Source organism: Erythrolamprus reginae, chromosome 2 (genome assembly GCF_031021105.1).
Source record: "Erythrolamprus reginae isolate rEryReg1 chromosome 2, rEryReg1.hap1, whole genome shotgun sequence".
Lineage (NCBI taxonomy): Eukaryota > Metazoa > Chordata > Lepidosauria > Squamata > Dipsadidae > Erythrolamprus > Erythrolamprus reginae.
The window spans coordinates 296,395,956-296,412,248 of NC_091951.1; the positions used below are offsets into that span (position 1 = coordinate 296,395,956).

The 16,293-nt window shown below is 40.7% G+C and overlaps 1 protein-coding gene across 1 annotated transcript; it reads left to right on the forward strand.

Moving 5' to 3' along the window:
* The first annotated feature begins 1,092 nt into the window (after positions 1–1,092).
* On the forward strand, positions 1,093–16,293 carry REEP5 (receptor accessory protein 5). Its single transcript, XM_070742899.1, has 5 exons — positions 1,093–1,644; positions 4,524–4,617; positions 11,485–11,623; positions 14,249–14,417; positions 15,181–16,293. The coding sequence occupies exons 1-5, from the start codon at positions 1,527–1,529 to the stop codon at positions 15,228–15,230; spliced, it is 570 nt and encodes a 189-aa protein (XP_070599000.1). The 5' UTR covers positions 1,093–1,526; the 3' UTR covers positions 15,231–16,293.

Below are 16,293 nucleotides of genomic sequence, written 5' to 3' on the forward strand. Positions count from 1 at the left end.
GCCCAGAGTCCTTCAGGAGTTGGGCGGCATATAAATTAAATTAATAAATAAGAGATAGATAACATTTCGATCCACGCCCCTATGGTACGAATGAGAAGGTTCACACACACACACACACAAACACACAATTCTTTTACTATCAAAAAAAGCAACTTTGCTCCAGCCTCTCCAACAGTATGAATGAGGTTCACACACACACATACACAAAACACCCTTGGAGTCCTGTGTACAGTTCTGGTCACCGCACCTCAAGAAGGATATAATGAATCTGGAAAAGGTGCAAAAAAGGGGAACAAGAATGATAAAAGAAATGGAGCACCCACCTTATGAAACCAGGTTGCAACGCCTTGGTCTCTTCAGCCTTGAAAGATGGCGCTTAAGGAGTGATTTGATCGAAGTGTATAAAATCATGCATGGGATAGAAAAGGTGTATAGAGAAAAATTATTTTCTCTATCACACAATTCTAGGACGAGGGGGCACTCCCTAAAGCTCGTAGGTAAGAAAGCGAGGACAAATCAAGGGAAATATCTCTTCGCCCAGAGCAGGGATAGGCAAAGTTGGCTCCTCTATGACTTGTGGACTTCAACTTCCAGAATCCCTGAGCCAATCATGCTGGCTCAGGAATTCTGGGAGTTGAAGTCTACATATCATAGAAGAGCCAACTTTGCCTACTCCTGACCCAGAGGGTCATTGCTTTATGGAATTCACTTCCAGAAGAAGTCGTGACAGCTGTCAGCCTTCAAGGCAGGATTAGACAGATTCATGGATGCCAAGTGTATGAAAGGGATGTCCAAGTGCCCCCTCTGTTGGTTGAGGCAGGCAGGATTTCCTTGCGGGGGAGGGGGTCAAGGGAAAGGGAGGGTTTTGCCTTCTCTTTCTCCTCAAGATCCTCATGGACAATTGGTGGGGCAACTGTGTGACACAGAATGCTGGACTCGATGGGCTTTGGCCTGATTCAGCATGGCTCTTCTTATGTTCTTATGTAAACACACATACACACACACCCGACTCGTTTTCCATCGACAAAAAGCAACTTTGCCCCAGCCCCTCCGTGCCCTGAGGAGCCTCCCTCATAACACCGGAGCCCCCGAGGGCGTGAGTGCGTCTGAGGCTAAAGCTCGCGGGCATTTCTGACGGCGCCTGCAAAGAAAAGGCAAAAACCTCAGTCAGGCCAGGGACGCCGCTGCTTCGCCCGGCGTTCCCCTTACGGCCGCTTGCCGGTCTTTTGCGCAAGGGCATTATTTGCCGGGTGTGGCATAAATCGCAGCTCCGAGGCAGGAGGGGGCGGCTAGGCTGGTCGTGTGTCGGCGCTGACGCCATCGCACGCGGATCCCGGGCGGTGACGTTGCCCTCCTGCCTTTCTCTCTCGCGCTCTGCCTTCCACCTCACAAGACGGACGAGAGAGGCCGGCCTCTTGGCTTAAGAAAGGCGAAGCCATAAAAAAAAGCCCCGACCCGGCCGGAAAAATCAGCTCTCGAGTCCGGAGTCCAGAGCCACAGCCGCGCCAAAGGGGGAATCTTCGGCAATGACGGCGTCCATGAGGGAGAGGTTCGACAAGTTCCTGCACGAGAAGAACTGCCTGACCGATGTGCTGGCTAAAATCGAGAGCAAGACCGGAGTTAACAGGTCCTACGTCGCCCTCGGTGAGTTGTTGGCGCTTGTCATCCGCCGTTTCCCCAGCCGGCCTTGCGGGAGGGATTCGGCCCTCGAAGGTCTCTAATGGTGGTAGGTGGTGGGAGAGGAGAGGAATGGAGGCTTTTCTGGAGGACCAGCCTCGCCTTGGAGGGGACGTTTCTTTGGATTGCTAGCAGATGTGGCTTTGGCTCGGCTCCGAAGCCTTTCTCCCTCCTTTCTCCAGGCCACGGGCCCAGGGACAAGATGGGTCTGTTAAGATGCTGCAATGATTGACGCGATCTTTCCCACTTAGGAAGGTGTCTTAATAAGTACGCAGCCTTCCCTCTCCTCTCCTCTCCTCCGCTTGTTTTGTTCTCCTACTGCACCCTTGGGGGATAGTGAGAGCATGACTGCTCTCCTTCATCTTGCCGCGCCAAGATGGGGGCATCGAAACATAGAAGATTGACGGCAGAAAAAGACCTCATGGTCCATCTAGTCTGCCCATATACTATTTCCTATTGCTTGTATCCTTAAGATTTTTATCAATGATTCTTTCTTCATTGCTTATTTGATCCCTATGACAATCATTAAGTTTTGTACCTCATGATTCTTGACAATATTTTTTTTATGTAACCTGAGAGCATATGCAGCAAAGACAAATTCCTTGTGTGTCCAATCACACTTGGCCAATAAAATAATTCTGTTCTATTCTATTCTATTCAAAAGCTCAATCATTCCTACTTCCAGGCTTGTTGGAAAAGCCAAGTCTTAATGGCTTTCTGGAAGACCAGTAGGGTGGGAATAGTACAGATGTCTGGAGGCAGTTGATTCCAAAGTTTCGGAGCTGCCACTGAGAAGGCCCTTCCCCGCGGCCCTGTTTGGTGGGATGGGACCTTGAGAAGGCCAGTCCTGTGGACCTTATTGGCTGTTAAGAGGTATGATGCAGGAGACGGTCCTGTAAGTAGTCTGGCCTTGAACCATGTAGGTCTTTAAAGGTGATAACCAACATTTTGAATTGCGTCCGGAGATTGACTGGTAGCCAGTGCAGCTCATGTAGCATTGGAGTAATACGGCTGTATCTTTTTTTTTTTAATATAAAGTTTATTAAATATAAATATAAAACCACACAACTACAATACATATAATACAACACAGCGTACACACAATTGAAATAGAGAGAAGAAAAAGAGTAAGAGAGAAGAAAAAGGTGTGAAATTGAGAAAAATAAAAATAAAGCACTCTGCTTTATCAATTACATTTTGATATCGTTATTTACATTTGAACTACTCTAAGAGTAGTACATTTAATGTGCAGCTTAAGTCTAGTCCTTTTATTACTTTATTATACATCAATTGCATATATACATTTCCAATTCTTCATAACATTTCATCCACTATGGCTTGTGCAGCTGCATTTTGAACCAGCTGAAGTCTCCAATTTATGTTGCTGAGTGAGAAATTTCTTCGGTGAGCTTTGCCCCATTTTACGATTTGTCTTGCCACATCTGTTTAGTGAACCACTGCAGTTGTTAAATTAGTAAACTGGTTGATAAGTGAATCTGGCTTCCTCGTAGACTTTGCATGTTTGTAAAAGGTGATCACATGATGCTGGGACGATGTAACCCCCATTAATGTGAATCAGTTGTCAAGCAATCCAAATATAAATCATGTGACCCGGTGGTGAAATCTAACTTACCTTCCCTACCGGTTCAGAAGCACGTGATTTGCACACACTCACTTTGCACATGTATGCACCACTATCACACGTGCTTTTTCATCTGCGCATGCACAGTAGGTTTTGCGCATGTATGGAGGATTTAAGAAAAGAAAATGGTGGCTATCCAGATGGATGGGTGGAGCATCGCACTACCTCCATTACCAATACACCAGAACCAGGGCTTACAAGTAGAATTTCACTCCTGATTATTATTATTATTATTATTATTATTATTATTATTATTATTAATTAAATTTGTATGACGCCCCTCTCCGCAGACTCGGGGCGGCTCACAGCAGCAATAGAAAACAATATACAATACAAATCTAATATTACAAAGTTAAAAACCCATGATTTAAAAGAACCTGCACACAACATACCATACATAAACTATATGTGACCATGAGGATGCTGCAACCGTCATAAATGTGAAAAACTCACCACAAGTCACTTTTTCCAGCCCCATTATAACCTCCAACGGTCACTAAATAAGTTGCTCTAAGTTGAGAACTGTCTGTACTTGAAGCTTCTGGGTTTCCTCGGCACCTACCTCTTTCATCCGTTTTTATTGAAATTCTTGCAGGAAATTTTGGGAGGGTAGTTGGGAAAAATACTGGCCAAAGCTCCTGAGGTTATTGGTTGATGAAATAGTAGCCTGGCTGGCAGGCCTCCGGTTACAGCATTTCGGTTACGAGATTCCTCCCTTCCCTTAACAGATCTTCAGGGCAACTCCTAAGCCTTCTTGTGTGGGGGAAAGGTCTTGGAAGTATAATTGGGATCAGATCCTCAGGAAACAGAATTCCCCTCAGTAATTTTAGGAAAATCATATCTGTAGATAAATAATGGAGAGGGAGAAGAGTTACTCCAATGGGTAGTAACTGGCTTGATTTCCTCTCTCATCTGGCATGTATCCCTTTACAGTTTAGTTCCTTAATTCCTGTTTTGTCCCCACCCTTTCCTATGTCTTCTATCTGAACCCTGTAAGTAAATGGTAAGCTGACTTCACCCTGAATGTAACTTTTGGTATGAGTGAGTGAGCTGAAAGTTTGGCCCTATGGAAATATTTTTCCGTTTTCTCTCTGCTTTTTCTCTTTAAAAGAGGTATATGTAACAAGACCCCTATCATGTTTCCCACCTGTCATAGTAAGTCTTCGTCCTGATTGATGGACTGACTTTCTACTTTTTCTTTCAGCCATTATTGGTCTGCTGGGTATCTACCTGGTTATTGGCTATGGAGCATCATTGCTGTGCAACCTGATCGGATTTGGTTATCCTGCATATATCTCGTAAGTATGCTGGCAGCTAACCCTTCTCTTGCTATGTGCTGGGAGTTGGTTACGGGTGAAAGATAATATTATTTCCCATCCATTTGGTTGCCAATAGTTTGCAAACCATTACACTGTGAGAACTGGGCTTTTATTCCCAGGCAGTTGCCAGATTGCTTTTGAAATAGCAATGCCAGTGGCATTTTAGACATTGGGAGTGGGAAGACTGAATTGCAGGCCTGATTGTAGTCCTTTGCATGTTGCTACAAAGTTAAAACCAAAGTTAGAACTCTTACTAAGGAATCTACATGTACTCAGAGGGAACAAGACTTAAGGTTGCTGCTGATTTGGAATTACCGTTAAAACTACAACTAATCATGCTGTGATTTTTCTGGGTGGATTGGAAAATGTATGTCTTTAGTGAAGTGGGTTAGGATGTGCTGGTAGGCTGCTCTAGTTAGTGAAGAGAAACAATTTCAGATTCTGTTTCAGTTACTTAAGTATAAGGAATCCTGTAGTAAAGGAAACCTCAGGGTGGTTTCATGTGAGGATATCTATTGTTTACCGCTGTGGTATGGTATAAGAACTTAGCATTTGAAACTGCTGGTTCATATCAGACATTAGAGGCAGAGGTTTTCAACCGTTTTGTGCTATTTCTAAGATGGTTGAAAAATATTCAGCTTTGAATATTGTCCAGCATATATTTGCATGTATGAATCCCACCCAAGGACTAAAACTAGTATTTCTAGTTTTGGTTCATTTCTTTGGGGACCTATATTTCTTTTAAGTTTCTAAATGACTGCAGCCTTCAGCAGTAGTTAGAAATGGTGAGATATTTGAATCATATATAATCTATACTGCCTGTTTTAAAAGGATTAAGTTCTAAGTAGGACTAGTTACGAGTTTTATGTCTTTGTTGTCATCTATTGATGATCCAGATTTTCAGCTCAGAAGAACATAGGAGATTTGCTGCATTTTGTGATGGTAAAAGAAAAGCTGGATAGTGTATGAGTCCCTGTATATATATATCTACAGTGGCGCCTCTACTTAAAAACTTACTTCGTTCCCTGACCAGGTTCTTAAGTAGAAACGTTCTTAAGAAGAAGCAAATTTTCCCATAGGAATCAATGTAAAAGCAAATAATGTGTGCAAACCCATTAGAAAAGAAACAAAAACTCAGAATTTGGGTGGGAGGAGGAGGAGGAGGAAGAAGAGAAGGACGAGAGTTGCTGCCAAAAGAAGAAGGTGAAGTGAGGGGAATCAAAAAATCCAAAACTTTAAGGCTTAAAAAAAAAAGAGGGACTCTGAGGCGGCGAGGAGGAGCAAGCGCCTCCAATACACCCAGTGTGTGGCTGCCTCCCATGCACTGCCTTCCATACACTGGCGGCTGATGCTGCTACCTGCTGCCTCTTCCTTCCCATGCTGAAGGGCTCCCCACTTCTCTCATTCACTTGCTTTGTAGCTGGTGCCTTTTCTTCACTGTGGTGACTCCTTGGCTGCCCAGAGAGAAGGGAGTGTTTCTTTTCTCTGGGTGCTGGCAGAGGTTTATTCCCTCTCCAAGCGCCCAGAGAAAGGAAAATGCTTCGTTCACTCTGGACTGCCAAAGCCTCCTTAAGCGCTACCGAAAGACTTCTCTGACAGCCCAGAAAAGCCCGAGATGGCCAGGGAATGGCAGGAAACTGGGTGAGCCTTTGTGCTGTTCTCAAATTTCCTGTGAAATTTTTCCAGGCTCTGGTTCTTAAGTAGAAAATGGTTCTTAAGAAGAGGCAGAAAAAAATCTCGAACACCCGGTTCTTATCTAGAAAAGTTCTTAAGTAGAGGCGTTCCTAAGTAGAGGTTCCACTGTATATTCTTCTGCTATAAGGATAATAGATTTAAATTGATTAAATAGCACAAATAACAGATTAAATTATTCTGCGTGCAGTACTGCAGTCAGTTTTAAATGTCCACTCCTGCTGCTGATAACAAAGATAAATATCTGGAAATACATCACATAAAGTCACCTTTCAATGAAGAAATGATCTTAATGGAGTACTGTATTTCATATCATTCTTGCCAAATGTGTTTAAAGGCCACCTCTATATTTTATTATGTCACCACTGCATTGTATTTTGCTAACCTCCATTTTGATTATAATAATGTTTCCCGGAAAACCTGCAAGTGTGCATTCCTTCTTAGCTCCTTTATAAACAAAACTTCAAAGAATGGAAGATAGCCCAGACCTGACAGAAAAACATAGATTATTCTTGCAACGCATATTGTTTTCTGGGAGAACAACAGCTGCTTTAGCGTTAAGACAACATTGGCTGGATCAGATAATTGGAGTACATTTATGGCTTAACCAATTTTGCTTTATGATCTCAATATGGACAATCAGTTTCACTTAACCACAATGTTGCTTACTTTGTCACGTGGATCAGATCTGTTACTTTATTGAATACAAGTTCTCTCATGCACATGTTTACCATTTAATGACCTTTATGTTTGATTTATTCATTATATGATTAGCTAATCCATACTTTTAATGCAATACTTCTCAATGTTGCCAATTCATACCTATGGAAATCAACTATCTGCTTTCTTCCTCCCAGCTTACAGCTTAATTTCTTTTGTTTCATAGACCTGTTTTGTAATACTTTGATAAAACACTGATGAACTCACAGCAGCGTTTCAAATCGGCTTCAAAACTGTTTGAAAAGTTTGCACTTACCATGGTGCCTCCCTTAGATATATTTAAGTTCTGTTCAGAGTTTAATACCATAACTTCTGTATTTTGTGGTTGGAAATGCATGTTTCCTGTAAAAGGTGGTATAACCATTAAACATTTAACTCATTAGTGTAAGAACATAGCAGAAATGAGTCAGTAAAAATTGCATACAAATAGAAGGGGTGAATCTCCAATAGAATCCATTGGAGTTCTTTATGACTTAATAAACATTGATGCTCCCAGAAAGGATATAATGCAGCTTGGGAAGACAAGTCTCTGTTGAAATTGTTTTTCTAGATGGATAAACATAGAACAGTAATCTCAAGTATCACAGCAGTGAGGACAAATGGTGAAGAAATGCAGCATGCATGACATGCAAATAACGTCTGGGTAGAATGGAAAAAATGGATAACCATTGGGTTTTTTATATGCAAAATATTACACATATTAAAATAAGCAAAATGTGATACAGCATATAGACTGTTCATACAATTTTAATCTGACTTTGAATGCAAATTGAATGCAAATATCTCTGGATCAGTTTTTGCTGTTACCGTTGCTAATTTTCCTCCAAAGTTCCAAAATATAATTCAGATTGTTTATGTAATTATATAGTCATGAAGGCTGCTTGGTGAACAGCTGTGTAACCTTGAGAAAAGATCCTGCTTTAAAACATTACAGGCAGGTGTTATATCAGCATTTCGATTTGCTCTGAAGCAACTGTGAGAATTTAATCTGAAACGTTGCATAGCTCTCAGAATTTTTTATAGGCATCATAAATCTGTTAAAAGGAGGACGATAGCTTATAGCTACATGAATAGGTAGCATTTATCGAGATGTTTTTTTGCCCAGCATCTCAGAAATTAAGGTAAGCATAATCACCATTTAATTAGACAAGGTCAGGAGATTGGTAAATAAGAGTGTTGCTGTCTCATATTTAGTTGCTAACATCTCTGATTGGGCTGGAAGAGACTTAGTCTGAAATACTGTAGTGTCTTACATTCAAGGTCTTAAAAGTGCTTGTTCAAAAGGCAAATGGACATATTTTTTAACTTGAAGATTATTTCCTTTTCCTCCAAGAAGCTTCTTGAATGGAAAGCAAAACGTCCTCATGGTGGTGGGGTGGGGGAGAGAGACTTCCAGTTGCCTTTTGAAAAAGCACATTTGGGACAACATGACCTGGATGACAGAGAATCTCCATAGACACTTACATTCAAAGTTTGACTATACTAAACAGCTCTTGTTCTTGATTAAAAATTCTTTTCACTTTAAAAAAGATTAATGTTAACAGTCCTTCATATGCTATTTCTTCCTCAGGTATTATTTTCTGCTCTTGTGATTTCATGCAGAGAACTTATTATATTCATTTTTTTTAAAGAGAGGAAGTTCTTGGATGAACTCAAAATGTGGATGATACTTTCCTGAAATGAAATAATTATATTGCTGGGCTGGCTAAAGTTTTCAAAATATAAAGGGGGGAAAAGTAAAAAAAACCCACCACCCTCCAATTTATATCTTTATATGCCGCCCCGAGTTTGCGGAGAGGGGCGGCATATAAATCCAATAAATCTAATCTAATCTTGTTGCCATCACTGTTGGCCACAATATGTCATGCCTTGATAGTACAATTTCCTCTCTTGCGTACTTGAGATTGCTGTTGTCTTGTATCCAACCCATGAGGGAAGCAGAGTTAAACTGTTATTCCAGTAGTAACATGAAACAAGCATTTCCCGTATTATTCCTCTATTAACCAAGGACAGCCTCAAGGTGTGTGAAATCTATTACGCTTTACCACTCAACTTGCAGGGAAACTCAGGTTACTATTGATGTTTTTCAGAAGTGTGGAAAGGTACAGGCCAACCTCTATTATTATGGTCTTTTCTCAGCCAATCATTGTTCTGTGATTGATGATTAGGGGATCGTAGGCTAAAACATACAAAGAACAGTTGCTGCAATTGGGTATGTCTAATTTAATGAAAAGAAGGACCAAAGGTGACATGATAGCAGTGTTCCAATATCTCAGAGATTGCCGCAAAGAAGAGGGAATCAAGCTATTCTCCAAAGCACCTGAAGGCAGGACAAGAAGCAATGGATGGAAACTAATCAATGAAAGAAGCAGCCTAGACCTAAAGAGAACAATTAACCAGTGGAACAGCATGCCTCCATAAGTTGTGAATGCTCCAACACTGGAAGTTGTTAAAAAAAGAGATTGGATAACCATTTGTCTGAAATAGTATAGGGCAGGGGTGTCAAACTTGATTTCATTGAGGGCCACATCAGAGTTGTATTTGGCCATGGGGGGGGGCAATCTCCAGCTCAATGTCACTTGTGGTGGGGCGCCTTTGGAAGCCTGAGGGGTATGCCAGAGAAAACAGGCTCCCAAGCTTCGCTTTTGGCTGTGACAGCCTCCTGCAACCCTCTTCCAGCAAAAACAGAGCTCAGGAGGACCACATGCAGCCTTCCCTAGCATGGTTTTAGCTGGTAGAAGTACCATGGGCCAGTCCTTCACTGTTACCAGGGCAGCCTCGTGGGTCATATCTAAGCACCCCACAGGCCAAATCTGGTCCCCAGACTTTGAGTTTGACATTCCTGGTATAGGGTTTCCTGCCTAAGCAGGGGATAGGACTAGAAGACCTCCAGGGTCCCTTTCAACACTATTCTACTCTACTCTACTCTACTCTACTCTACTCTACTCTACTCTACTCTACTCTATTCATTAGCCTAGATTTCCTATGTTCCTTTCAGAATCCTTATCTCTTTTTTCACACACACATTATTTATTTATTTTATTTATTTTATTTATTTATTTTGTTTTGTTTATTGATTGATTGATTGATTGATTGATTGATTGGATTTGCATGCCGCCCCTCTCCGGAGACTCGGGGCGGCTAACAGTGACAATAAAACAGTGTACAATAGTAATTTGGTATTAGAGATGATTAAAAACCCATTAATATAAAAACCAAACATACATACATACATACCATGCATAGAATTGTAAAGGCCTAGGGGGAAAGAGGATCTCAATTCCCCCATGCCTGGCGGCAGAGATGGATTTTAAGTTGTTTATGAAAGGCAAGGAGGGTGGGGGCAGTTCTAATCTCTGGAAGGAGTTGGTTCCAGAGGGCCGGGGCCGCCACAGAGAAGGCTCTTCCCCTGGGTCCCACCAGGCGACATTGCTTAGTTGACGGGACCCGGAGAAGATCCACTCTGTGGGACCTAACTTGTCGCTGGGATTTGTGCAGCGGAAGGCGGTTCCTGAGGTAATCTGGTCCGGTGCCATGAAGGGCTTTATATATTATCTCCAGGGATCATTCAGAGGAGTTGAGAGCAGAATTTAGTATTTCATTTGGAGAAGCAGAGGGTTACCACTTCCCCTATATTTGTCAATTTCAGCTTCCCCTTCTGATGAAGTAAGCGTAGTTGTCCCTCAACTAGTAAGTTCCAGTTTGCTCATTCTACAGCACTTAGGTAGTTGTATAAATAGATGCAAAATAAGCCTTCCTCATTTTGGGGGTGGTTTTTGCCTGGTATGTTCCCATATATCTTTTTATTTATATTTCTTTATTTTTATTTATTTTCAATAAAGAAAATAAATATCTAGATATCTGCTAGAACTCCACGTTTTCTCTGTGTATGTGTATCTTTGAAAACTCAGAGATCAGTCTGCATACCCTTTAACACTATCAATCTTCCATAATAAATAATCAAATCAATATTGCTTATCTATTCATTACATTGAAATTGATTAGTGCAGGGGTAGGCAAAGTTGGCTCTTTTATGACTTGTGGACTTCAACTCCCAGATTTCCCGAGGCAATCATGCTAGCTCAGGAATTCTGGGAGTTAAAGTCCACATGTCATAGAAGAGCCAACTTTGTCTGCTTCTGGACTAGTGCATTTGACCAGTTTTACACTTAATTATACACAGATAGGCCTCAACTTACGACCACAGTTGTGACCAGAATTTCAGCTGCTCTGCAATGCAGTTAAGTGAATTGTTATATAACCGGACCCATTTTTGTTTTTACCATTTTTGCTGCGGTCATTAAGTGAGCCACACAATTGTTACATGACTATAAAGCACACAGCCCAAGAATAGATTATTTGGAGTAGAAAATTGGCCAGGTTTATGTTCCACGTGTTTGATGTGGCTTATCTCCCGATTATTTGTTCTTTCAGCATCAAAGCCATCGAAAGCCCCAACAAAGAGGATGATACACAGTGGCTGACCTACTGGGTTGTGTATGGGATCTTCAGCATAGCTGAATTCTTCTCTGACATTTTTCTGTCTTGGTTCCCATTCTACTTTTTGATGAAGGTTTGTAGTTTTCTGCTCCCTGTATGCATATACATCCCTCTCAAGAAACATGCATCACAATGTGAAATATAGGACTGGATGGTGGAATGACTATAGTGAAATGTAGCTTATTCTTAGCTTATAAAGTAGCTCTAATTTATACAATGAAATTGATCTCCAACTGTGGTTTAATTTCCAAACTTATCAAGTCTTGGTTCTTATAGGAAGATTCTTCTTAAACCAAAATCTATTGGCTGGAATAACGATAATATCAAAACAACAATGGGATAACAGCATTTTGTCATAAATGTCTTTGCATAAAAGAATAAATTTAAGTATCATTTGCTTTAAAACATCAACATTGGGGTCCTCAACCACCAAGCCACAAACATTGTGGCCTATTAGACACTGGGCCATGCAATTGGTGGGTGAGTGGGCAAAGCTTTATCTCCATATCTAGTTTGGACATGAAACCATCTCCCCTTTGGCCGAGGAAGACATTTTTTCTTCCGAAATCAGTCCCTGAAGACCACTCCTTTACAGGCCACTTTCTATCCATCAGTTTTGGAAAATATATTTGCAATTGTCTATTTGGGGAAACGTGCATAGATCTTATTTTACTACTTTATGTTTAGAAGATTTTACATACCTAGGAGAAACCAGTTCAAACTACTATTATTTTATTGCCAAGAAATCACACAGCTGTGTCTATCAAGTCACAAGAAATGATTTAAGGGAGAAATTATTATTTTTAAAGTTTTTTTTATAAATAGATGTGTCATAAGCAGAGTACATTGATTTTCTAAATCTTTCTTCCCCATGCTCCAATGCAAGAGGAGATGCAAGGACAAATTTCAAGAATTTCTACTATTATTTTGGAGAATAAACTCAGGCAGCATATTCCACCAGCTAGGCCACTTCATGCTGTAGGATTGTGATGGTGAACCTATGACATGTGTCACAGGTGTCACGTGGAGCCATATCGGAGGGCGCATGAGGCATTGCCGTGTGTCAGCTCCACCATGCATGCACATCCTGGACAGCTAATTTTTGGCCATTTGGGACATTTTTGCTCTTTCTAGGGTTCAGGGAAGCATCCTGAAGCCGGAGGACGGCAAAAAATGGCCCAATGGGCCAACCAGAAATTCATTTCTGAACTTGCAGTTGGCACATTGGGCTGTTTTTCACTGTCCACAGGCTTGAGGACAGTGAAAAACAGCCAAACGGGCCAACTGGAAGTTTGGAAATTAACTTCATTTTGGCTTATTGGACCGTTTTGCTCTCTCCAGGCTTCAGGGAAGCCTCCTGAAGCTGGGGGATGGCGAAAAACAGTCCAACAGGCCAACCAGTAGTTCATTTCCAAACTTCCTGTTGGCCTGCTTGGCCATTTTTGCCATCCCCAGGCTTGAGGAGTCCGTTGTGAAGCCTATGTGCATGTGCGGGGAACAGCGGGGGGGAGAGTGTGCATGTGGGGGCATTGTATGTATGTGCAGGGGGAGGGCATTGGTGTGAGCATGCATGCACGCTAGCATAGGCACACACACCTTTTTGGCATATGAACTAAAAAAGTTCACCATCACTGCTTTAGGATTATAGATTAGTGCAAAAACTAATCACGCTAAGGGTTTATTTCCAGTTTATTATCTGATGGAGATCTAAGAGTTTTAGATTGGATTCCCTTTAAAAAAAAAAATCCTATGTATCTGCTTTTACAGGGGTTTGCAGGACCTATACAATATTTGTATTGCTTTATTATGTAAAATTATTCACATTGTTATAGTCTCTGTGTATATATTACAGTGGTACCTCTACTTACGAACTTAATTCGTTCCATGACCAGGTTCTTAAGTAGAAAAGTTTGTAAGAAGAAGCAATTTTTCCCACAGGAATCAAAGTAAAAGCAAATAATGTGTGCGATTGGGGAAACCACAGGGAGAGTAGAGGCCCTGTTTCCTCCCAGGAGATTCCTAGAGAGGCCCCACGGAGGCTTCTCCCCGCCTTTTCCAGCCCTGTTTCCTCCCAGGAGATTCCTAGAGAAGCCCCATGGAGGCTTTTCCCCGCCTTTTCTGGCCCTTTTTCCTCCAAGGAGATTCCTAGAGACATCCCCAGGGGCTTCCCCCTGCCTTTTCCAGTTACAGTTTTGGAGGTTCAGGTGGAAAATGGTTCTTGAAAAGAGGCAAAAAAATCTTGAACACTCAGTTCTTATCTAGAAAATTCATAAGTAGCGGCATTCTTATGTAGAGGTGCCACTGTATTATCTTCATATTGTAGATGGGATGAGGAGGCAGTGCTAAAGCTAATGTATTTAGCACAGTGGGAACTTCAGTATAGGAAACTGCCTAAACTATAGCATTAGAATCAGTGGTAGGTTGCTACCATTGGCCTCGATTCAAGCGAACCGGTGGCGGTGGTGGCGGGAGGTTCCGCCTACCTGCCTGGACTTCATCACAGACAATCTGTGCAGGTGTAAAAAGTTCTGCATATGTGCAGAAGCACGCACGAGCAAAGCAAGCATGTGCACGTTCACAGTTCCAAACTGGTAGTGAAGGTAAGTGAAGCCCATTACTGATTAGGATTACTGATATTTAAATACCACTGCTGGTCACTGCATCACAGTCTGCTTATTTGCTCTTTCTGTTTGTACAGTGTGGCTTTCTGGTGTGGTGTATGGCCCCAAGTCCCTCAAATGGAGCAGAGTTACTTTACCACAGAATTATCCGCCCTATCTTCTTGAAGCATGAGGCTCAGTTGGATAACGTAATGAAGGAGTTTAAAGAAAAGGCTGGAGAGACAACAGACAACATTACCAAGGAAGGTAAGCAAGGCCAATTTCAAACAAGTCTATTTTGTAGATAATTATGCATTAATACATCATTTTAAGAAGTTAATCAGGAATAAAATGATGTGAGGAACTATGTCTGTTTCTGAACTATGTGAGTGCAGAATTTGTTACTCTATGTTGATCATTGGTCCTTTTTTCCAAGGTAAGTCTCCATAATAGCTTTTCTAAAAGCGTTATTTCTCCAGATGTACATGATTTCATTCACATAGGCTGGGCATGCTAAGAAGTTTATTTCAGAAACTCTAGGTTGAGGATGACTGCTCTATTAGGTCTGCAGCAATGAACTTTGTAGACAGTGAAATTTCAGAAAAAAGTAGAATTGTCATGGAGGAAGATTGGGATTCTTATCCTATGTATTCATTTTCCAATTGGTAGCAGCCAAAAAAAGTACTTAAATACATTAATCAAATATGCAAATATAATTATCTTTTATAATTTATATTGATTACACCATGTTGAATACTTGTAAGTGGTTTAATAATACAGTATAGTACAACATTCTGTATTAAAGGATGGAATAATTCCATTTTAGTTAGACATGAAGTATGTTGACTACTCCATTCCACTCTCTCTCTTCATTATTTCTACTCCTAGTTCTTTATTACTATATGCAAATGTCATTGTCCCATAGGAGTTGAACATAATTTAGTGTTTATACTCATGTAAATGTAACAATAACTCTGAGTTACTTTGTTATAATATTGTTAAAAATAATGGATTTCTTTCCTTCTTTTAGTTAAAAAAGCGGCAATAAATTTACTGGGCGATGAGAAGAAGGGCATTTAAAGCAATTAACTGGAAGACATTTCTCCTTATCACTACCTTTATACAGTGTGATGTGTCTGGGGACTGTGATACAGTAATTTGAATAATGTTGCCTTGTAAACCTTTTTGCGTTTATTAAAAGAATGTATTGTAAGATTGCTTGCTGTTTTTGCAGTTTTCTGTATTGGAAGTAAGCATTTTTATTTAACGTCACTTTGGTAGATGGCATCTAAAGCTTATACAGTTTCTAAGCAGAAAGATTTTTCAGTAATGTCTTATTTGCCTTTCATGTAATTTTCAAAAGAAAATATGCCCCAGGCTCTGAATATTACGCCATTTGTGCATGCAGCAGCTGTGTGTACAAATTTCATTTCATGTTTGACTAGTTCTTGCTATAGCACAGTTTAATATCAAAGTGTAATGATAGTGATTTGGTGTGTGTAGTTTTGTATATATATATACAAGGAATAATGATTAATTAGTCATGTGTATTGCTGTGTATCTCTTTCTACACAGACCTTCTCCAATTACTTATAATGTTGCAAAGAATAAAGTGAGATGACAGTGCTGGAAACTGATTTTCTGCGTGAAGTACAAATTGGTTGTAACTTGCAATATCTGGTTTAGTATATGTACATTGACGTAGCCATTCTCTTTAATCACCGAAAAATGAACCCTTTGCCCAAAGTTATTGAACATCATCATGCTGGAAAGTGATAGCACTTTTTCTAACACATTTTTTAAAAAGGCCTAAGCTTTCTTGAACTGTGGCTCACCAAATATATGCAGTGAGCGCAGCTCATAAAAAGTCTGTGGTTTTTAATAAAATCTGCTATTTAGAAAAGGTGCTACAAGAATACTGAATTTTTGCTAATGCAGACTGGCTCTCCTCCTACAATATTACTTGAGAGATATAATCAAATAACTGGTATTAAAGCAGAGAAAGGAAATTTTCCTCTTCCCCATTGGCGCTCTCTGGTTCACTGATCTTCAATCCTGTAATGGGTTTTTATAGTGATGGTGTTTCATGTGAGCAATCCCAGATGATGCTTGCTCAGTTTCTAAAATAAAAGTTTAAAAAGGA

Excerpts from the sequence above, each read along its gene's own strand:
- REEP5 (XM_070742899.1), top strand. The coding sequence starts at position 1,527 with ATGACGGCGTCCATGAGGGAGAGGTTCGACAAGTTCCTGCACGAGAAG. Across the intron at positions 1,645-4,523 it reads CAGGTCCTACGTCGCCCTCG|CCATTATTGGTCTGCTGGGT; the intron begins GTGAGTTGTTGG and ends TTTTTCTTTCAG. Across the intron at positions 11,624-14,248 it reads CATTCTACTTTTTGATGAAG|TGTGGCTTTCTGGTGTGGTG; the intron begins GTTTGTAGTTTT and ends CTGTTTGTACAG.